Source organism: Centrocercus urophasianus, unplaced genomic scaffold, assembly GCF_019232065.1.
Source record: "Centrocercus urophasianus isolate 14NV4802_14NV808 unplaced genomic scaffold, USGS_Curo_1.0 seq_17, whole genome shotgun sequence".
In the NCBI taxonomy this organism is placed as follows: Eukaryota; Metazoa; Chordata; class Aves; order Galliformes; family Phasianidae; genus Centrocercus; species Centrocercus urophasianus.
In genome coordinates this window covers 7,677,765-7,695,966 of record NW_024884722.1, presented here as the reverse complement: position 1 = coordinate 7,695,966, position 18,202 = coordinate 7,677,765, and the positions used below count along the sequence as shown (strand labels likewise).

At 41.5% G+C, this 18,202-nt stretch overlaps 1 protein-coding gene across 2 annotated transcripts in view; it reads right to left on the bottom strand.

Annotated features, from left to right (window-relative positions):
- The window catches only part of CCDC186 (coiled-coil domain containing 186), a 32,209-nt gene extending 14,565 nt beyond the window's left edge, over positions 1-17,644 (bottom strand). Inside the window, exons 1-5 of one of the 2 annotated variants that reach the window (XM_042818161.1) lie at positions 17,512-17,644; positions 5,668-6,375; positions 3,685-3,811; positions 1,662-1,790; positions 424-636 (exon numbers count right to left, since the gene is read on the bottom strand). In XM_042818161.1, the coding sequence (XP_042674095.1) occupies positions 424-636; positions 1,662-1,790; positions 3,685-3,811; positions 5,668-6,375; positions 17,512-17,621 (1,287 nt within the window). In that variant the 5' untranslated portion in view covers positions 17,622-17,644. The remainder of the gene's footprint in view (positions 1-423; positions 637-1,661; positions 1,791-3,684; positions 3,812-5,667; positions 6,376-17,511) is intronic. The other variant, XM_042818162.1, reaches the window with a different exon arrangement.
- Between the last annotated feature and the right edge of the window lie 558 nt (positions 17,645-18,202).

Genomic DNA, 18,202 nt, shown 5'->3' with positions numbered 1-18,202 from the left:
TTCCACATGCAACAGAGTTGTGAAACCCAATACAGAAAGATCTGGATAATTCAGAAGGCTGATGGGAATCATACTGGCTTCTAAAAAAGGAATGTCAATATTCTGGAATCAGGACTGAGAAATCCTACTGCTGCATCTCCAATTTTTAGTAGTGTAAAAAATACAAAGTCCAGACAGAAAAACTTCAATAGAGACTGCAATAATTTAATATCATTACAGCCTTTAAAAAGATACAAACGAGCAAAAAGATGACAGTAAGAAATCAGTTACTGCTCCCTTTCCTACAGCAGAAAGTGGTTTTCACAGTAAAATCGAATGAAAACAGGCTTGTTTTACCAGGCATAATAGCAAACTAGTGTTGATAAGGTTGTTTGATAGTACTTTTAATCATTCACTCAAGTCACACAGCAACACTTGGAGCACCTTAGTTTCAAAGAGCTGGTGCAATCTTCCTTTTTCCTGAGAAAGCTGCTTAATCTTATTAGTGTGCTTCTCAATTTCTTTGTTTGCATCTCTCACTCTTCTCTCAAGTATCTCCTTTTCCTTTCGGAGGTCAAGTGACTCCTTTTCCCCTCGGACGTATTTCATCACCATTGTTTCCTTCTCATGGCGTGCTTCTTCACATTTCTTATTTGCCTTGAAAAATATTTAAATATGAAACAAGGTTGATTCATTTTATCTTCCTTTTGTAAGACACTACTGCAATACCTAAAATATCCAATAGACAAGCATAACAAAGTAGCTCAATAGCTCCAATTTTGCAAAGATTAACGTTAGATCCCCACTTAAGCATGACAAGAGTTCAATCAATTCAACTGGAATTACTCCTAACAGTCAATACCTACCTAAGCAGCTGCAGCTTTATAGCTGAACACCTCAAGCAAAGTACCTCTATTTTAGTAATTTTGAATTCAGTTGGTTATTTCAGAAGTAGTGTATCTGACAAGCTTTAGTAATAAAAACAATACTTCTGTAAAAACACAGTTTCAGTCCTGTCTTCTTGCCAGATGTCAACAATTCAGTGGCTCTTTTTTTCAGATGGATTCACTTCTGCCCAGCATTAATAAATTCTGCTTCATATTAAAGAAAAAAAATCAGGAACTGAGCTTTAGAACATACAATAAATACATGGCATAATATTAAGAAGGGAAAATTCCAAGCTCTCAGTAAGTCATGAGACAAAAAATAAGAGCTTTTCACCACAAAGCTGAAAAACACTTCATGATAACCTATGTGATAAAAAAGAGCCACTAGGAGCTTTTACCATCTCTTGAACTGAGATCAGCTTTCGGGCAAGGAAAATGAGATGTCCTGCAGGGCTGAACTGCATACACCTAGCTGTGTGCATTTGTAAGAAAGCATCAGTCACTCCATAACATTAACAGCTATTTAGAAATGTATATGTATATAATATAATATATAGAAAATATAGAGAAAGAAATATAAAGAAAATGTATATATATATATATATATATATGTATATATGTAATATGTGTACATATATATATATATATATATATATATATATATATGTAACTGCATGGTAGTAGTGCCTATTTTGATTTTTTTTTACTTAACTACTTGATTTAACAATCAAGGCTGCAAGTTTCCTACAAAGATCAAGGTCACCCATGAGATGTTCAGTAATTAAAAGTTATTACCTGCTCCATTCGAAAGGCCATCTCTTTATGCAACTGCTGAATAGCATTTTTGGCTGCTGCATCTTGAGCTACAAGTTTGTCTTTATTAGCTTTCACTTCTTTATTAAGCTCTTCTATTCTTGCTTCTAGCTAAAAGACAATAGTATGATACAATTATAGGGAAAATAAGACTTTGATCATGTTTTGTACAGGCAGGACCAGTTACAGAAAATTATATGCTACAACAGATCTTCAGCAGTGCTTTAAGCTGCAAGTTACCATACTAGCATCTAGCTTTGTATTGAAGTACAAGCATGAACGTTGTATATTTTCATCTTACGTGAGACAACAGCACCAAACGAAGTAAAACAAGAGGCACAGTGAACTACAGAAAAAAAATAAGATTGACAGCAGATGCAGCAGAGATGGCTGCTGTACAGAGTTACTTTGTCTTCCATTCTTTGGTTGATATCCCCATGCCATAACCCTGTGCCAGCAGAGACGTCACGCATCCAAACTGAACCAGCAATTAATTCATTGAAAAATAACTCAGCAAATACAAAGGTGGCACTTAGTCATTGTGCTGGCACGTATTTTTAGCCACCCAGCAAACTAGATCAGAGTCCTGATCCAGCTGCAGAGCAATTACTGACAGCCAACTGGAACACTTCCCAAAGCACATCCACTGCACAGCCACACAAGTGCAGTACAACAGGAAGCAGTGCAGCACTGGCACAAGGGTAAGTGCTACATAAACTGCAATGCTGTCCAAAGGTTGCTCCAATTGTTCCTTAATGATTACTCTCTTGTTCCAGGGAGGACCATTCACTGAAGTCTGCCTTTTTTATTTTATTGTGAGGGGAAAGGGTGTAAAAAAGTAGAGCTGTCAGGGCTAGTACTGCATTTTTGTGCAATTCCAAGCTATGACAAAAGACAAGAACAAACTACAATATTTGTTACCACACAACGAATGTGATCACACGCTCTACAATTTTGCAAGTGGATCATTCCCTAGCACAAGAAAACATTTCACATCTACAAGTGTACACATTTTGCTTGCAGTTGTGAGTATGGACAATCTTTTGTTTACTTGAAAGCTACCAGGAAAGACTTAAGTCAGGAATTATCACATTAAAAACACAATTCATAAATAAGAAAAACCTCAAGTGAATCTTACTCCAATGTACCACACAGCTCCAGTCACTATTCAGATACGATATAAAAGTATCACACTCCAAACCATTATTTTGTGACATCACCTCTAAGCAAGCAGTGTCACACATCTTACTTATTTGACTCCAAACAGAAGTTTAACTCCTTCATAAATTTTGTTATAAGAAAGCAGTGACACCCGTTGCAGTATTTTTGATACTTCCTGCACTAAAGCCAGCCACAAAAATGCAAAACCCATGTTCTTCTTTGGCCTGTCATGGTCCTGAACCACTCACTCACCAAATACCTGTATGCATTAACTGCTAATACCAAAATGATGTGTAAGATCATAGTTAATATGCTCTAGTCTTCATAGATATTCCACATATTATTAGCATTTACTACAGACAATACACTCACTCACTTCTATTAGCAGATGCAGTACTTAAGATTACCATGAAGAAATCAGGCATGATGAAACACTTGCGTAAGATCCCCTTATGTTTACATGCAAGAAATAAATCACTTTATTAGGATAAGGGATTGAATCTGCCATTCTGCCAAAATGCACAAGATGCCTTTAGCAAACATACACTGACTTTAGCAGACAGCCAAGGTATGCATAACTTAAACTGGGACTCTCTTGACTCCAAAAGACTTCCAGATACTGAACATGTAACCTGAGGTTTTGAACTCAAACCATTCAACTAAAGACGCAAAGCATTTTTAGCCAGTAAATACTCAATGGGTGGAAGAATGGCTTCACCCTCGTAAAACATTCAGGACGCCTGAGCATGGGCATTCCCACTTCATCCCTGTGCTACCAATACATCCTATTAAATGCTGGCACCATATAGGATACAATCTGCCACTTCTCTTTTGTTATCTGTACCTGTTTAATAATGTTAAGGTGCTGCTTTTCTGTTTCTGTCCGTTTTTTCAATTCGTCCTTCAAGTTGTCCTTCTCTGAGCAGATTTCTAAAATCAGTTCCTGATGTTTTTTATTTTCTTTAATCAGTCTGTAAAGAAAAAAAAGAAATAAAATATGCTACTTCCTTTGTTTGTCTTAATTTTAAGATGCATGTTTTTTCTTCCTGATTTGGAAATGCATTGCAACTACAGCCAGAAACATTAACTAAATCCACCAAACTCTTACAAAATGAAAAGACTAAAGTAAGACTAAAAGCTGAATCTTAAACCAGCACCTTGTGAGAAAACTGCTTGCTTCCAGCATTTTGGGGCTGCTAATGTCCATGATGAAGCAAGACATTTGATGCCTCCACACAACTAACAGAAGCAGCAGCAAGCTGTGTAAAGGTTAATATTTTAAGGTACTCACAGACACCAACTTCCAACCACACAGCTCCCCCCAGTCAAAGGTCTGAAAATACAGGTACTGTATTCCTTCGTGAGCTGGCATGAACTGTTCAGTGACCCTCAAAGTTCAGAAGCTGGTAAGAAATGGAACCCTGCTCCATATACAACAATGATGGTGTTCATGCTCATATTCCTAAAGTGTTTATTCTTTTAGCTACAATTTGTTTCCTTGCAGCTGTTTGAAGCCTGAGTTTAAGCTAACACCTCAACAGTAACATGCTTAGCTTGAGCTTCTAGCACTGCAACATAAGGCAATCATACACAAAACTCAGAAGTAGGACTGTCAGAATTGCTATAGTCTGAAATGAATTTAAGTGTCTGAAGATGCAGGTGAATAGTGGATATTTGCAAAAGGACCTAAGCAAATTAACTGCATGAATTTGCAAGAGACGTACATTTACCCAAACAAGATATTGAAACATCCCTTCAGATACAAACTTTCATCTTTAAGCTTTTAGCTTCCCTTTCAGGAAATATCTTTGAACAAACAAGGCCTTAATATTACAAAGACTTCAAAACCACCAGCAGTGAAAGAAAGCTTTGATTAAAAAGCAGTTCAGAAGTAATGACTACTCCAAGATCACAGATCCTAAAAGCAGACTGGGATTCACACAACTATTGCTCACTTATATACTATTTCTGATCATAAAAGACAGCTGGGCTATTTCCAAAACAAGGTTAAAGGAAGTTCTGCTGATCGTAAGTGAAGGGACAAAAATCAACCACTCAGAATGCCCTCTGAACCAAATATATTAAGTGCTCCACAGCAGCTCTGCACCCTTGAAGCGAGTCCCTAAAAGTCACTACTCCAGGGATAACAGCTGGCAAAGAAAGAGAAACTGAAGATAGATTTACATTAAAAAAAACTGTATGTATGCAATAATTACATCTATCTGCACAGAAATTTGTCTGTAAGTAGTTGATCCACTGCTGTGAAAAATTCTGGCCTGCCTTTGAGTTTACTGTCAACAAATACATTAAACCTAACTTGTTCACTTACCATCTTCTGGAGTTAGAACCATCTACACATCCAACAGTTCAGATTCCCACTCCTCCCCAACAGTTAATGACCACCTAACCACACATATCCAAGCATTCCTGTCATCAACTTCCCCCGCTCGCATTCTATGCCAGAGGTTAACTGGGAAGATACCAGAGAACACTGTCTCTACTTTTTGGGAGTCTCTGCACCTGTTTTTCAGTCCCTTTGCTGTCCTCCCCTACTATGCTACAAGAACGTCTCTTTTGAGGAACATTACACTCATTTCCAGTTCTGTAAGCAGGCGTAAAAGTTTGATCTAAGCACATATTTTTCCTTACAAGTACATAACACAATAGGTAAAAATAATTCCTCGTTTAAAGAAAATTCTTAAAAGTCATTAACTGTACTTTGAACTCACAGAACACTAGCTGTTTCCTAACACAATGTCACATTCACACAACTGAAATTGTTTGGTATACACCTCCATATTTCTGACGAGAATACTGAAACACTCACTTTTTTATAGTTTGCTCCTGCTGCAGGTATTTATCTTGCACGCATTTATCAAACACAGCCAAGGCATGTTCACCCTTCCTCACACCATTTGGGCATTTGCATTCTTTGGAAAACTCCGTAGATAAGAGTTCAGATTCTATTTCCTTCAGCAAATCCTCCTGTGAAGAAGTCTGTTGTATTGTGGAAATAAGCTTCTTTGTGCAGTCTGTGTCATAAGGGCTTTCCGAATAGATTTTATCACTAGATTTTCTCACAAAGTCCGACTCCTCCCTCAGCTCCTGCAGTAGTTCTATTAATGATTGTTCTGTCTGATTAGTTTTTGGATCTCGTCCAAACTCTTCACTAGAAAAGGACCCTGTTTCCATGGAGCCTTCCACCCTTCTTTCAGAGCAGGTATTGGCACTACAGGCTTGCCCTTCTCTGTGGTCAAGAGCGGCACACTGCTGCTCCTGCCTTTCCGTCGGGCCTCCACCACCACTCGTGTCAGCAGCTGCTGAATCCTGGTCTGAGGACAACAACCTCGGTTCTGCTCCCAAAACACCAGCATCATCTCCAGTGCAACTGACGCTTGAGCAGCCCTTCATTCCAGCTGTGTCACCCGACTTCTTGCTACTTGATGACTGGTAAGAGGCCTCCTCTGACAGACCGAGCGGCTCCAGCGTGCTCTGCATTCCTGGTGAATACTCCTCCATCATATCCCTGCAGAATCTAGAAGAACAACTCACATTAGACAACATATTACGATCCAAATCAAAATGAAAATTGAGAAAGGAGAAAGAAAGGCTACCGAAAGGAAAAATGCAACGGGCAAAAATATTTAGACACAGGTGATTTTAGTTATTTTAATCCAGAAAGAATCCAAGTAATCACTCCTGAAAAAAAAAAATCAAACATTAAAAGAACAAAAAAATTCCAGAAACCATGCTTTCATTTTCTATGTGTGATTTGAAAGCAGTAATATGCCCTCACTCTTTGTTTTAAACAAAACAGGGTGACTCCCTCATTCAGGTCACAATACACTTCCTTATTGTCACATCCCCACCTACTCATTCACACAGCCAAACCTATCTGTACCCAACAGCTCAGAAGAAACAGGCTCAGGGTGACATTTTCTTTTCCCCTTCCACTTGCAAGCAACAGAAACCCCTCTGGATAAGCACAGATGGTCTGCAGCAGATTTGTGCTCTCAAAAAATAGCTTGCAGAGCAAAAACTTGAGGAGTTGAAAAGCTATGTAGGAAGGGCTCTTTTTAGAAGGACACCATACTGTGATCCAGATAGCCAGATCGTTTTTGGAAGAGCTTGGGTATAATGCTGCATCTTTTTCAGTATCCCAGATGGTCAGGTGTCTGGAAAGACTGCTGGCATTTTTAGCAAGCACACAAAGCTCTTAACATACTATTTCCATCAGCAGAAATTCATTACAGCAGTCATAACTTTCAGATTCAATCTCATCCTGCTAATACTGGATAAATTAGTCTATGTATAAACAGAAGCATTTTTTCTTTAATTTACAAATTCAGCATTGCTTTTCCAACAATTACATCAAAAACAACTTTGCCATCTTGCAACAAAAGGCATTTTTATACTTGCTTTCTCTCTCGTGCTTCGCACAAAGCCGTTCAGCTACATACTGCAGACTGCATTTGGACTCAACCTGAAAGGAAACCCTTTGTAGCACTTGCCTTCTCCAGAGCCTCTGCCTTATTAACCAACATTAAGTACTGAGCCTTGTACCACTAAGACAGTGGGACACACAAATTCCATCATAACTGTGACTTATCGCCACCACTGTCATCTTTCTCTATTAGGAAGACAATCAGATAAGGAAAAAAGCTGCAGCCTCAGCTGAGCTGTTTCTACCTGGAAATCCTAGCAAATGAGTCCCACTCCTACCCCCCAAACCCAGCATCCATTCATCAACAAGAGGAAGCTATAAATTGAACGTAGGGCTGAGAGTAAGAAAGGGAACACGCTGTGGTGATAGTCACAAATCATCAAAAGACAATTCCACACCTTACAGTAACAAGCAGACAACTTCTCTTTGGTTTATAAAACAAATCTGAATGATGCATCCTGTCCATGATGTCCACCCAACAGGACAAATCAATAGGAACAACAGTGAAGCAACAAATGAAAACAGAGGTGGGAACGTGGGTGTTTTCAACATAACAAACCATGTGAAACTTGTGAAAGTTTCCCAAGCTTTACAAGGATATTAGCAAAATCCATCACCCCACGCCTTTGCTTCCAAATATTTACACATCAGTCAGTCCTGGAGCCAACAAATCCATCCACTTTGTTTGCACAGCCCAAACAACTGCTCTTTGGGTATCTCTACTTTTTGATAGCTTCTCCCAGTAACAAAACGGCAGCATGCTGTTGTTGCTCTAAAAACAAACCAAACCCACGGACAGCCTGGATCAGCAAAGAAAATGAATGCAGCTAAAAGAAAAATTATTCAGCTTGATAGCAGCCAAACAGAACTTGCTCCTACTTCATTAAAAAGCTGTTAAAAATAATGATTTGAGACCAGCGGATTTAAGAGTCAATAACCATGAAATAATGTGCAAGTGATGCAGTTGTTCACATTCCTGTCACAGACAGCTTGCAGTCCCCACACTCAGCAGACCTGGCCATAGAAAACTGCAGTGTTAGCATAAAGCCAAAGCACAATTTTTTTCAATGGCAGTCAATGTTGTCTAAGTTCTTGCTGGCACTTTCTCTGCAATGATCAGAGAGAATCTTTGGCTTATTTTAAGCCCTTTCTGATGTACTTCCTAAAGCATTATCAAATCCCCCAAATGCGTCGCTGTTAGATGTGTTACTGCCTCAAAGCTGCTCCCTGCTGCCCAGCGCAGTTAACTCCCACAAGAAGTGGTAAGATGAGGCATGGGAACTTGCAGGTTGCTTGTCATATCTAAAATTTCCAGTCCAGTCAGCAAACCAGATGATATTTCTCCTCATAAGACAGCAACAGGTGAAAAATAGAAACCGTATATTAGCAAGAACACTCATTTTTCATCTTATTTCCTTCAGCAAATATAACTGTGAATTAACGTTAGAGACTAAGACAAATGTCTCTGGAAGCAGAAATAAAATTATTTGCATAATTCAAGTAATTGCAGAGCAATAACACACCACTGACTCCACATATGATGGGCTATCATCAAGTGTGAACAAAGTTTAGGTTCTGAATTAACTCATGGGGAATTCAAACAGTGACTGCACTGATCTGTTAAAGCATGAAGAGTAAATTAAGAGCAAGTCTAGAAACACTGAATGCTTAACATTTCAGTGCTGCCCAGAATACAAGTTACTACATTAAAAGCATTCCCAGCCTTTCCAATGCCAAAATACTGGACTTTACATTTATCCACTCACATCTATATGAAGCTGTTCATGCCCTAAACAATTCTCCTCTCCTACCATCACTAAATAGGACAAGTTTTCATGTTTGAACTACTATCTTTGAAATAGAAATAAAACTTCATCAGTTTATCTTCATATTGGAGTAACTGCCAATTCCAGTCCACCCTGACCATCAAATAGGTCTCCTGCATATCCCAAGTTTGCCACCATCCACATCAGGCACCAAAATAGAGTAGATAAGACCAGACAGAAAACTGCAATAACGACTGTCAAGAAAAGGCTCCCACTTCATACACAAAACTCTTCATGCTAAAGTAACTTAACAGCATCGACACCACAAAGCTAGCTGCAGCCAGCAGAAATGAAATGCTACCCATTCACATCAAACATGCAAATATAGCAGATCCCAAGCCAGGTACCTAATTAGACAGTAGCTGGTGGCTTTTCTATATTCTGTATCCACTTTCTACTATCTAACATATTGCTATAAATGACTCTTCCAAAATCTAGGGTTTCACTTTCTTACCCAATACTGCATGGAGAAAAGAAGATACCTTGGTGCTCTTAGCATTATCTTCACAAGGTGCCTGCAGGCCTGCACCTAGAAATCAGTGAAAGCCAAGTGCTGCCAGGCACACACTGAATTCTCCAGCTTCAAGCAGCTGCCCTGCTCCTCCTTCCTCAGTGACTGAAGCCGAGCAGCACAGAAGTACCTGCTCTACCATCACTTCCCTATGAGACCTGACACCAGCACACCGGCCCTCTGCTGCCCGCACCGCAGCCGGATGTAACCACCACCGAGTCTCTATGGAACACCCAAGGAGGAAACGTCTCCAATTACCATTTCAAGACAGACCCAGCCCCAGCATGCCTGCATACATGCTTGGAATACCCAGTCATCTCCGAGAGCTCAGCACGTTTGGTGCAACACGTGCCAAGTTGCGCTGGCCCTCAGGCTTCCTGCCAGGCCTGGCACTCATACAGAGGGTCTGAGCAGCCCTCCTCCCAGCCTGTCTCACATCTCCCTACCTGCACACATCTGGAACAGGTTCCTGTCCTAATGCACAATGCCAAGAAGGCAGCTGCCTGCGTCTTCCCACAGCAGAAACAGAAAGCAAAGCAAGAGGTAATGCCCGATTCAAAACGTGGTGATAGGAGAAGGAGGAACAGCCACCCAGCCAGCCTCTCCTGCAGCCCCACTGGGCCCAGGAACAGAGCACAACCCACCCAATGCCTCACTGCACTGTTACACTGCAGTACTGTCACGTTCACAAAAACCAAAACTTGGGTAGGTTGGTTTTTCTTCTTTTGTAGAGACTGTTTTGATTCTCCCTGATGTGTTCTTCAAAGAAGCACGCAATCCTCCACCATTATCTCACAGGATTTGCAGTAATTAAATTTAAATCTGCATCAGCACATGTCCAGTCTAGCTATTACACTGGTACTTGGAGAAGTAGTTTAACTTCTGCCATAGCACACAGAACAGTCATGGCTGCCACTGGAAGGCTTGCAACTCTCTCATGCTACTGTAACTGAGATGTGCTTGTCTGCCAAATTGCTGATAGCAAAACTGACTGGGATTAAAATCAGGAAGATTTTGATAGCCTGCAGATACAGTGAATGAACAACACAGCAACTTCTAAAGGAAGTCATGTCTCACATCCATATGTGAAAGCAAGCAGAGACTCAGGAAATGAGCAGTATTTTTTTCACTCACTGTCTTTAGAACAGAGAAACATCTCTATACACTGCTAATCAAGTGATAAGAAACCCTGATGCAACAGACATTCAAGCTCTTCAGTTAAGCATCTGCTACAAGACAGGTATTGATGATCTAGAGTGAACACTGAATACCTTGACACACAATCCTGTAAAGTGACGGAGACAAAAATTCTTCTAGGTCTGCTTCAGCAGCAGGCACTGTAAGAGACTATTAAGCCCTGACCTCAGATAAGGTCTGAATGTACAAAAATGCTTGCAAAACTACTGCATGTAAGAAGTCAAAACTTATAGTCTAGTGGAATTCATTTGGATTATGTTCATTTACATTCCACTGTCTGCAAGCAATCTATCTCAAGGTTTAAAATGACTTAAAAATCAAGTCAAATAATGTTTAATATTTAGCTACTTCAGCAGTACAGTCCTGATCTGTAAACTAACCAGCCAGTAAGATAAAGGTCTTAACTTGTCCCGCTAAATCCAGCTGCTAAGCAGACAAGTCAAGCAGCTCTTTTCCTTAGACAAGATTTGCTCTCACTTCTGCAACCTGAGCGCATAATGTGCTACACCATGTCAGTGTGATCTCAGAAATAACATGCACAGATAACTACAGTACTGTATCCTTGCTATGATGATGCATTGTGTCAGCTAGGTACTTGCTCATAATTCTATTTTTACAGGGAAAGAGAAAGAATTAGCAGAGCCAGCGACGGTATCTTTGAACATTTATTTGCCTGTTTACTAATCCAAGATTTATCAGTATATATAGAACAAATGTGTAACACATGATCAGACATTCCTATCAATAAATGCATAGGTACAGAATACATGCTAGCAACGGGGAGCTTCTTGCAGGTACAACTCTATTAACAAGATTATGAATAAAAAACATTTCAGATGATACCTACATTGAACCACCATTCTAATTCCTCTATCCAACTTAACTAGAAGAACACTGTTTGAAAATTTAAGAATTCTGCATTTCCTCTGTATTAACAGAGAGTTAAGATCTATCTTTTTAACTTCCAAGTTAAAGCATTTTCTCCTTCCTGCTCTCCTCTTCTGTTTCATTCTGCTTATTATCAATCATAAAGCGAAAACAAATTCTCAATTCAGAGTCCATTCACCGATCATGGGAAAAAAAACAGTTGTTTCTATAACATGCAATCCTGCCTTTTCCTCTGCTGACAAGTACATACACCCTACTGATTAAAGATGTTCAGGACACATTCTGCCTTGGGCAGAATCAGGCAATCCACTATACCATTAAAAATCTTCACTCTCTGCTGCATATTTCTCAGCCACTGAAAGATAACTGACAATGAAAAATAACTCACAATGAAAGTAATTCCCCATGTGCTTCCCACTGTTTGCACAACCCTAAGGGGAACACAACCTTCTACAGCCTGCTGGCCTAATATTACAGACATGCACTGACAGCTTGGTACACTTGATTCAATGCCATGCCATTTCCAACTGCCTGTCTTTTCGGTCTCCTTAAGAAACACAAACACAACTCTTTTAAATCCTGGACCACAAGGAACTTCCTAAGCAGATGCACTATTAATGTTACACTGCATAAAACACACAGTTTGAGCCAGGCCATGCCATTCTTACCTTCTAAAACGGAGAACAAAGAGGCTTTATTTTGGCCAAATTCAGGACATTTCTAAAGGAAACTAAATGACAGAATGACAGGAAGTATTCTTGAAGTTTGGCTGTAGAGGAAATTTACTGTCAATAAGGGAAAAAAAGAACTGTATCTTGTCATCTGGGAACTGCCACATTTGGACTTTTACCAGAAATAGAGCAAAGAAGGACAGAAGTGTGTGCCTAGGGTGGTATTGTAAGCAAACAGACTGGCTGTGAAGGTCCCACAAGATAAAAATCACTGCTGGAACAGAAAAAGAACATATTCAGGCCACAAAGCAGAGCTACACAGTCAAGAAAGGGGGACAAGAAAGGGAGGGAAGGAGCAACGCTTCTGGAGTGCACACATTTAACAAAGATTTGTTCAAAGCAGAGTGGATTTTAAAAGAGTGAAAAGTATTGAGGTAGGTGACACTGAGGCATATAAGCTTCTGAATGAGGAGTAAACATTCTGTTAGCAAGAAGTTAGTATGATAAATGTTGTTTACTGAACAGCAGACATACTCAACCACCCATCAGACAATATAATGGTCAGCTGCAATCAATTACATCAGTTCCTTTCGACAATAAAGGGTCTGCATCATGTTTGGATAGATGCTTTCCCCCATAGCTGTGCTATGAGACCCTGTAGCAGAGCCACTTGCAAAGACAGCATCACCTCCTCTCCACCAAATGAGCATGCACACAATTTTAAAAAATTAATCACAAAGCCACAGTTCTCACATCATTAGCCACGACCACATGGGCTCTCCACTTCTGGAAACCTGAAGAGCATTCAAAGTCCCATAATATTAGAAAAAAGCTTATTTTTAAGCAGAAGCATAACCTGAATTTACAAAACTATCTTCATTTCATATCTGTCACAACAGAGTACTCAGACTTCCTTTAAGCAATGGACTGAAGACTAATGACCCAAAGCTGCAGCGGTACATTTCAGAGTGTAGGTGGGGAACAAGGGGAGAAGTGATTAAGCATTCCATGGCTCATGAGCAGATGATGCCAAGAGTCAGCAGGGTATGAAGTACCATGATCAGGCCAGGCAAATGGATAAGGAACAGAAAAGTCTGGTGCCGCTGACACAAGAAGCTCACATTGCCAAAGGTAGGAATCTCAGGATGGATGTCACCTCAGCATGAATATAGTCACAGTGCCACTGCAGCTTCTACTGTAAACCAAATAAACAATGACACCTCTAAACAAAGTCAGTATATTTAAAGGAAAACACCTATCTATAGAACTGTTCCCCCCCTCAACTTGCTTCACAGCAATTATCTCTACATTGTAATTTGAAATCATTATTTCTCAGTCCTTTCTCAAGCTCTGCACTGGACCAATTGCTGCTGTTATTTATTTTGCTTTTCTAGATGTTATCACACCAAAGTAATCTCCGCTGGAGATTCACCATAAAAATCTGGGTAAACACCCTTAAACATTTAGTCTCCTCAAATGGCCTGTAAAACTCACTAACCTTCCCTATCTGTACTGGTTTCTGAACTCGTGGCAAACTGAAGTAAGAGAAACTTACCTCCTTCACTATGCAATTCAGCTAAATCAAAAGGGACAGGGATGGAAAGGTGCACAAGGCCAGACATTTCACAAACTAGCAACTGACATAAACTCAAAGCCAAAAAAAAGCCACCTGTTCTCTTAGTTACATAAGCAAAACGGCATGCCACCCAGTTTTAGAAGTGATGAAATAGCAGAATAAGGAATAGAGTTGAAAAAACATCAAAATATTTAAGAGAAAGCCAGAAACTGAACAGCTTTAGGAGAGATGATGTTCACCAACACCGCCTGCTTACCACACAGAACTGACAGAGGATTGCCATGAGGTCCTGTGCAACCAAAACACAGGTAGGCCAACAGTGTACCATGTAGCAAACAGAAGAAAACATCTGAGTCCCACCTGTACCGGACTCCCTCACCATTAATTTACTTTCACCCTAGACCTAATACAAGATACTGGTTCTAAATTGAGCAAAATACACAGGACTTAATGAAGTATCAGCCAATAGTGCTGAGAGGGAAGATGTAACAACGTTCCCATCTACACTGAAAAGCTAGAGGACTCCAGTGCAGACAGGATTTGTGTGATTCACTGTAGAAGCAGCAAAGCTGACTGTGTGCTGGAACACCGAGTAACTTTACACAGCTCCCTGCTGCAGCTCACACAAAGACTTGCTTTGATTTACATTCCTGGAGAGAGAGAGAAGCAGATGTGTGTGTATACACAGTGGATACTCTCTAGATTTCGCTGCTTTTATCAGTTTAATACTTAAGCCCAATTATGTTTCTTCAAATCTTTATATAAGTGCTGATTGTGTGGCCCCAAGGCAGTGTCAAAGTACAAAGCTCAGTATCACCACCAATTCTTTTGGCATGAGTCAAGTACAAGGATTACTCATATTTCAACTTTGCTTAAGTCACCAGTTAAGTAGTTGAGCATTGAATGAATTCCTTCAAGGTATTGCTAGGTTTTTCTCTTGATCTCTTTCAAGTGGTTAATATCATGGTCACATTAACTCCATGTTCAGAACCAAGTAACAGCACAACTCTAAAATAAAGTTTACCTGTTAAGCTTTAACAAGCGGGACTGGATTTGTTCCCCATTATAACACAAGTCATTGGGTATGCTGCGAGGCTGAGGTTTTTGGTTGTTTCACATACTAGACACAAGGTTAGAAGCCCGTGTCTCAGGGAAAAACATTTACTAACAGGGTCCTTCTACCTGAAACTACAAATAAAACTTCAATAATTAAGGGATTACGCACAGACTTGTAATCTTCTGTCACTTATTTTTCAGTACATAACTCTTCCAAGCCAACTAGTCTCACCTACAGCACTCAGCAGCAAAGGCAGTACCAGACACAGCGCCTCGATAACCTTGCAGGAGGTTTAGCATCACGCCTTCAACTCTGTTCAGAACAAGGCTAAGTTAGCAGCCAGCTACTCATTATCGCTGTCATGTCTGCATTCACATTCTGACACTGATATCATCATTTATGCAACACAGAGTGCATTAAGGGAAGGAAAGAAATGCAAATTATGACTGAGATCATAACATAGACAAAGCACACGTTCTATGACAGGGCTTCTCCTTTGTACACTGAGTAATAAGCCTTTTCTGTAAGGTACAAATTAGACACTGGCACACCTTACAAAACTGTAGTGTCACACAAGATACTGGTCTTAGCTTGCTGGGCACCAAAAGTGCCAGTACATTTGCAATCCATGGCTATTTTCAAAGGGCATCTCCAGAACACAACCAACCACAGCGTTACCATCTGCCTGACCTCTGCATACTGAAAAACACCACTCATGAGGATGGTAAGGCACTACTGTTTCAAAATCTGATCTTGCAGAGTTTCTCCAGCATCCCTGAGGGAAAAACAAACAGAAAAACAGAAATAAGGAAGTCTTCAAAAATCTGAATGAATCAACCATTTGCTCTAGAAAGAATGAACTTCTGATAATTAATATGAGAGGAACTATTATCTACAATACTTCATACACTTCCTGAAGTCAGAACTGTGATTTCTCCTGCATTTCCAATCTTCAGAGGCTGGTTTGTTTTAAGGAGACTTTTTGCTTTCATTCGAGGCAGCAGAGTCTCAGTCTACAGTTTGAAGATAAATTATCCAGTAGGCTTTCCAATATTGTTTTTTGCAGAGAAAAATACATTCTGAAGAAGCCAAAACAGAACAAAGTATAGGATGTCACCAACTGTTGGAGCCCAGATATTAACAAAAATTGCAGACTAGTCATTCAGCATATTGCCTTTTGCCTAACAGCAATCGGGTATCCATAAAAAAGTTTATTATTTTTTCACAGCTCTTTAAAAAGTCAGCTTGAGGAAGTTCAATATTAGCCTAAGGCAGTGATAAACAACATAAATATCAGGACAAAAAAAAACCATCCTCTGTATTCTTTGATTTCTCGGTCCTCTTCTCAATGCTTTGAAAGAGCAAATCTCACCATACCAATAAATATCTGTCAACAATTCTAAATCAAGTAAGCCTTTCAAACCAATAGAAAATATTGTTTTAAAGCCAAGAAAGGACAACTGAAGGATTTCAGAAAGAGAAGAACTCAAAGGCAATACAGTCCAAGTTTACTTTTTTTTTTTATGAAATAGATGGTATTATAAATACCATTATAAATACCACCTCTTGGGTTGGACCGCCTCTTGAAGCACCCTCAGAATTCCAGTTTCTTATGCTTTCAGAGCTCAACCACCTCTAAAGTGAACAGCAACATAAGCACTCCCAGGAGTTGGTGATTAGAGTGATTACCTTTCCTTTTCAATATAAAAATACAGCTGCCTTTCATGCTGTTTCAGCTGTAACCTTACACAGCAAGCCACAGCAGTCACGTGGATTTCTCAATGCTCCGATTGTCACATTTTAAGTCCTGAAAACCAACTTTACAACACACAGTCAACCTACAATAGAGGCACACTATTACATTTTCCACCTTACATACAGATCTCAGTCTTACATGAGATCCTGTCCTGCTCTGCACAACCTCCCTGCAAGCGCGCCTCTATCAGACCCACCCCGGCAGGTTGTTAGGCAGGACGTAAGCCCAATCCCACATTCCAACACCGTGACCATCTCGAAGTCACAGCAAAGCTTCCAGCTTCCAAACCCAGAAGGACAAGCAGCTCCTGCAAATGCCACCTGCAGAAACAACGACAGGACCGCAGCGCTGCAGCGGCTCTGGAACACAACCTTCCTGCTAACGCACCAGCCGCTGATCTTCGTAACCGCACAGCGAAATCACAGAACACCGCAGAACCAGACGGCACGACCTAATTAGCAGCACGAAGAAAGCTGTCAAGAGACAAAGCAGCTCCCGGCCCGCTCAGCAGGCGGACAGGGAAGCCCCGGCTCAGCGGGCGCAGCGCTGACCGCCCCGCACCGGTGTCGCCTCCCCGGCCTCCCTCAGTGCCCTCGCCTGCCTCCAGGAAGACGCCGCGAGACCCGCGGGCACCGGCGGCCCCCGAGCGCTGAGCCGCGCCGCCTCACCCGGCCCGCTCTACAGACTCTCAGAACGCAGCGGGGCCGAGAGCCGGCGGCACGCGGGCACCCCGTTCCGAACTCACCCGCCTCTCCGCCGCGGCCCGCCCCGCGCAGGGCGCTCACCGTTCGCTACGAGGCGGACAGAGAGCACACCAACCGCCCCATGGCCGCGCAGCCCGGCCGCCTGACACATCAACAAAGATGGCGGCGGGCGACGCGACGGAGGGACCCGAGGGGGGCGGGGCTACAGGGGGGTGGGGCCGCGGGGGCGCGCAGGGGTGCGCGGGGGCGCGCAGGTGGCAGGTGAGGGCTGGGCGGGAGCTGGAGAGGTGGGGGCGCTCAAGCGTGCGCGAGCCTCGCATGGAGTAGTGAAAAGTTTAAAGCGAACATCGCTTTGCCCGCAGCCCCACCGGCGTTCCTTATGTGGCTCCTCAGCGGAGCTCTCCCTCAGGCAGACGAGAAGGGCTCTTCCTTCTCGGCTCCCCGCAGCCTCAGCGCTGTGCCTCAGGCCGTTCTGCCTCTCTCAGAATACCAAACTTATGCCAAATTTCCGTCTCAACGCTGCCGTACCCCCAGGAGCAGCTGCAGATACACAGGAAAGATAACGGCAGCGGCACAGTGAGCCTTCCCTGAAGTGCTGCAAATTAAATGGGAATGATTGAATTAGCTTTGCTCTTGGTGAGCCAGCAGCAGCTCCTATTCGGCAAGCACAGATGGGACGGAAGGCAATTTCTGAGTGAGGGAACTCACCTAAAGCACTGTCATACACCTCAG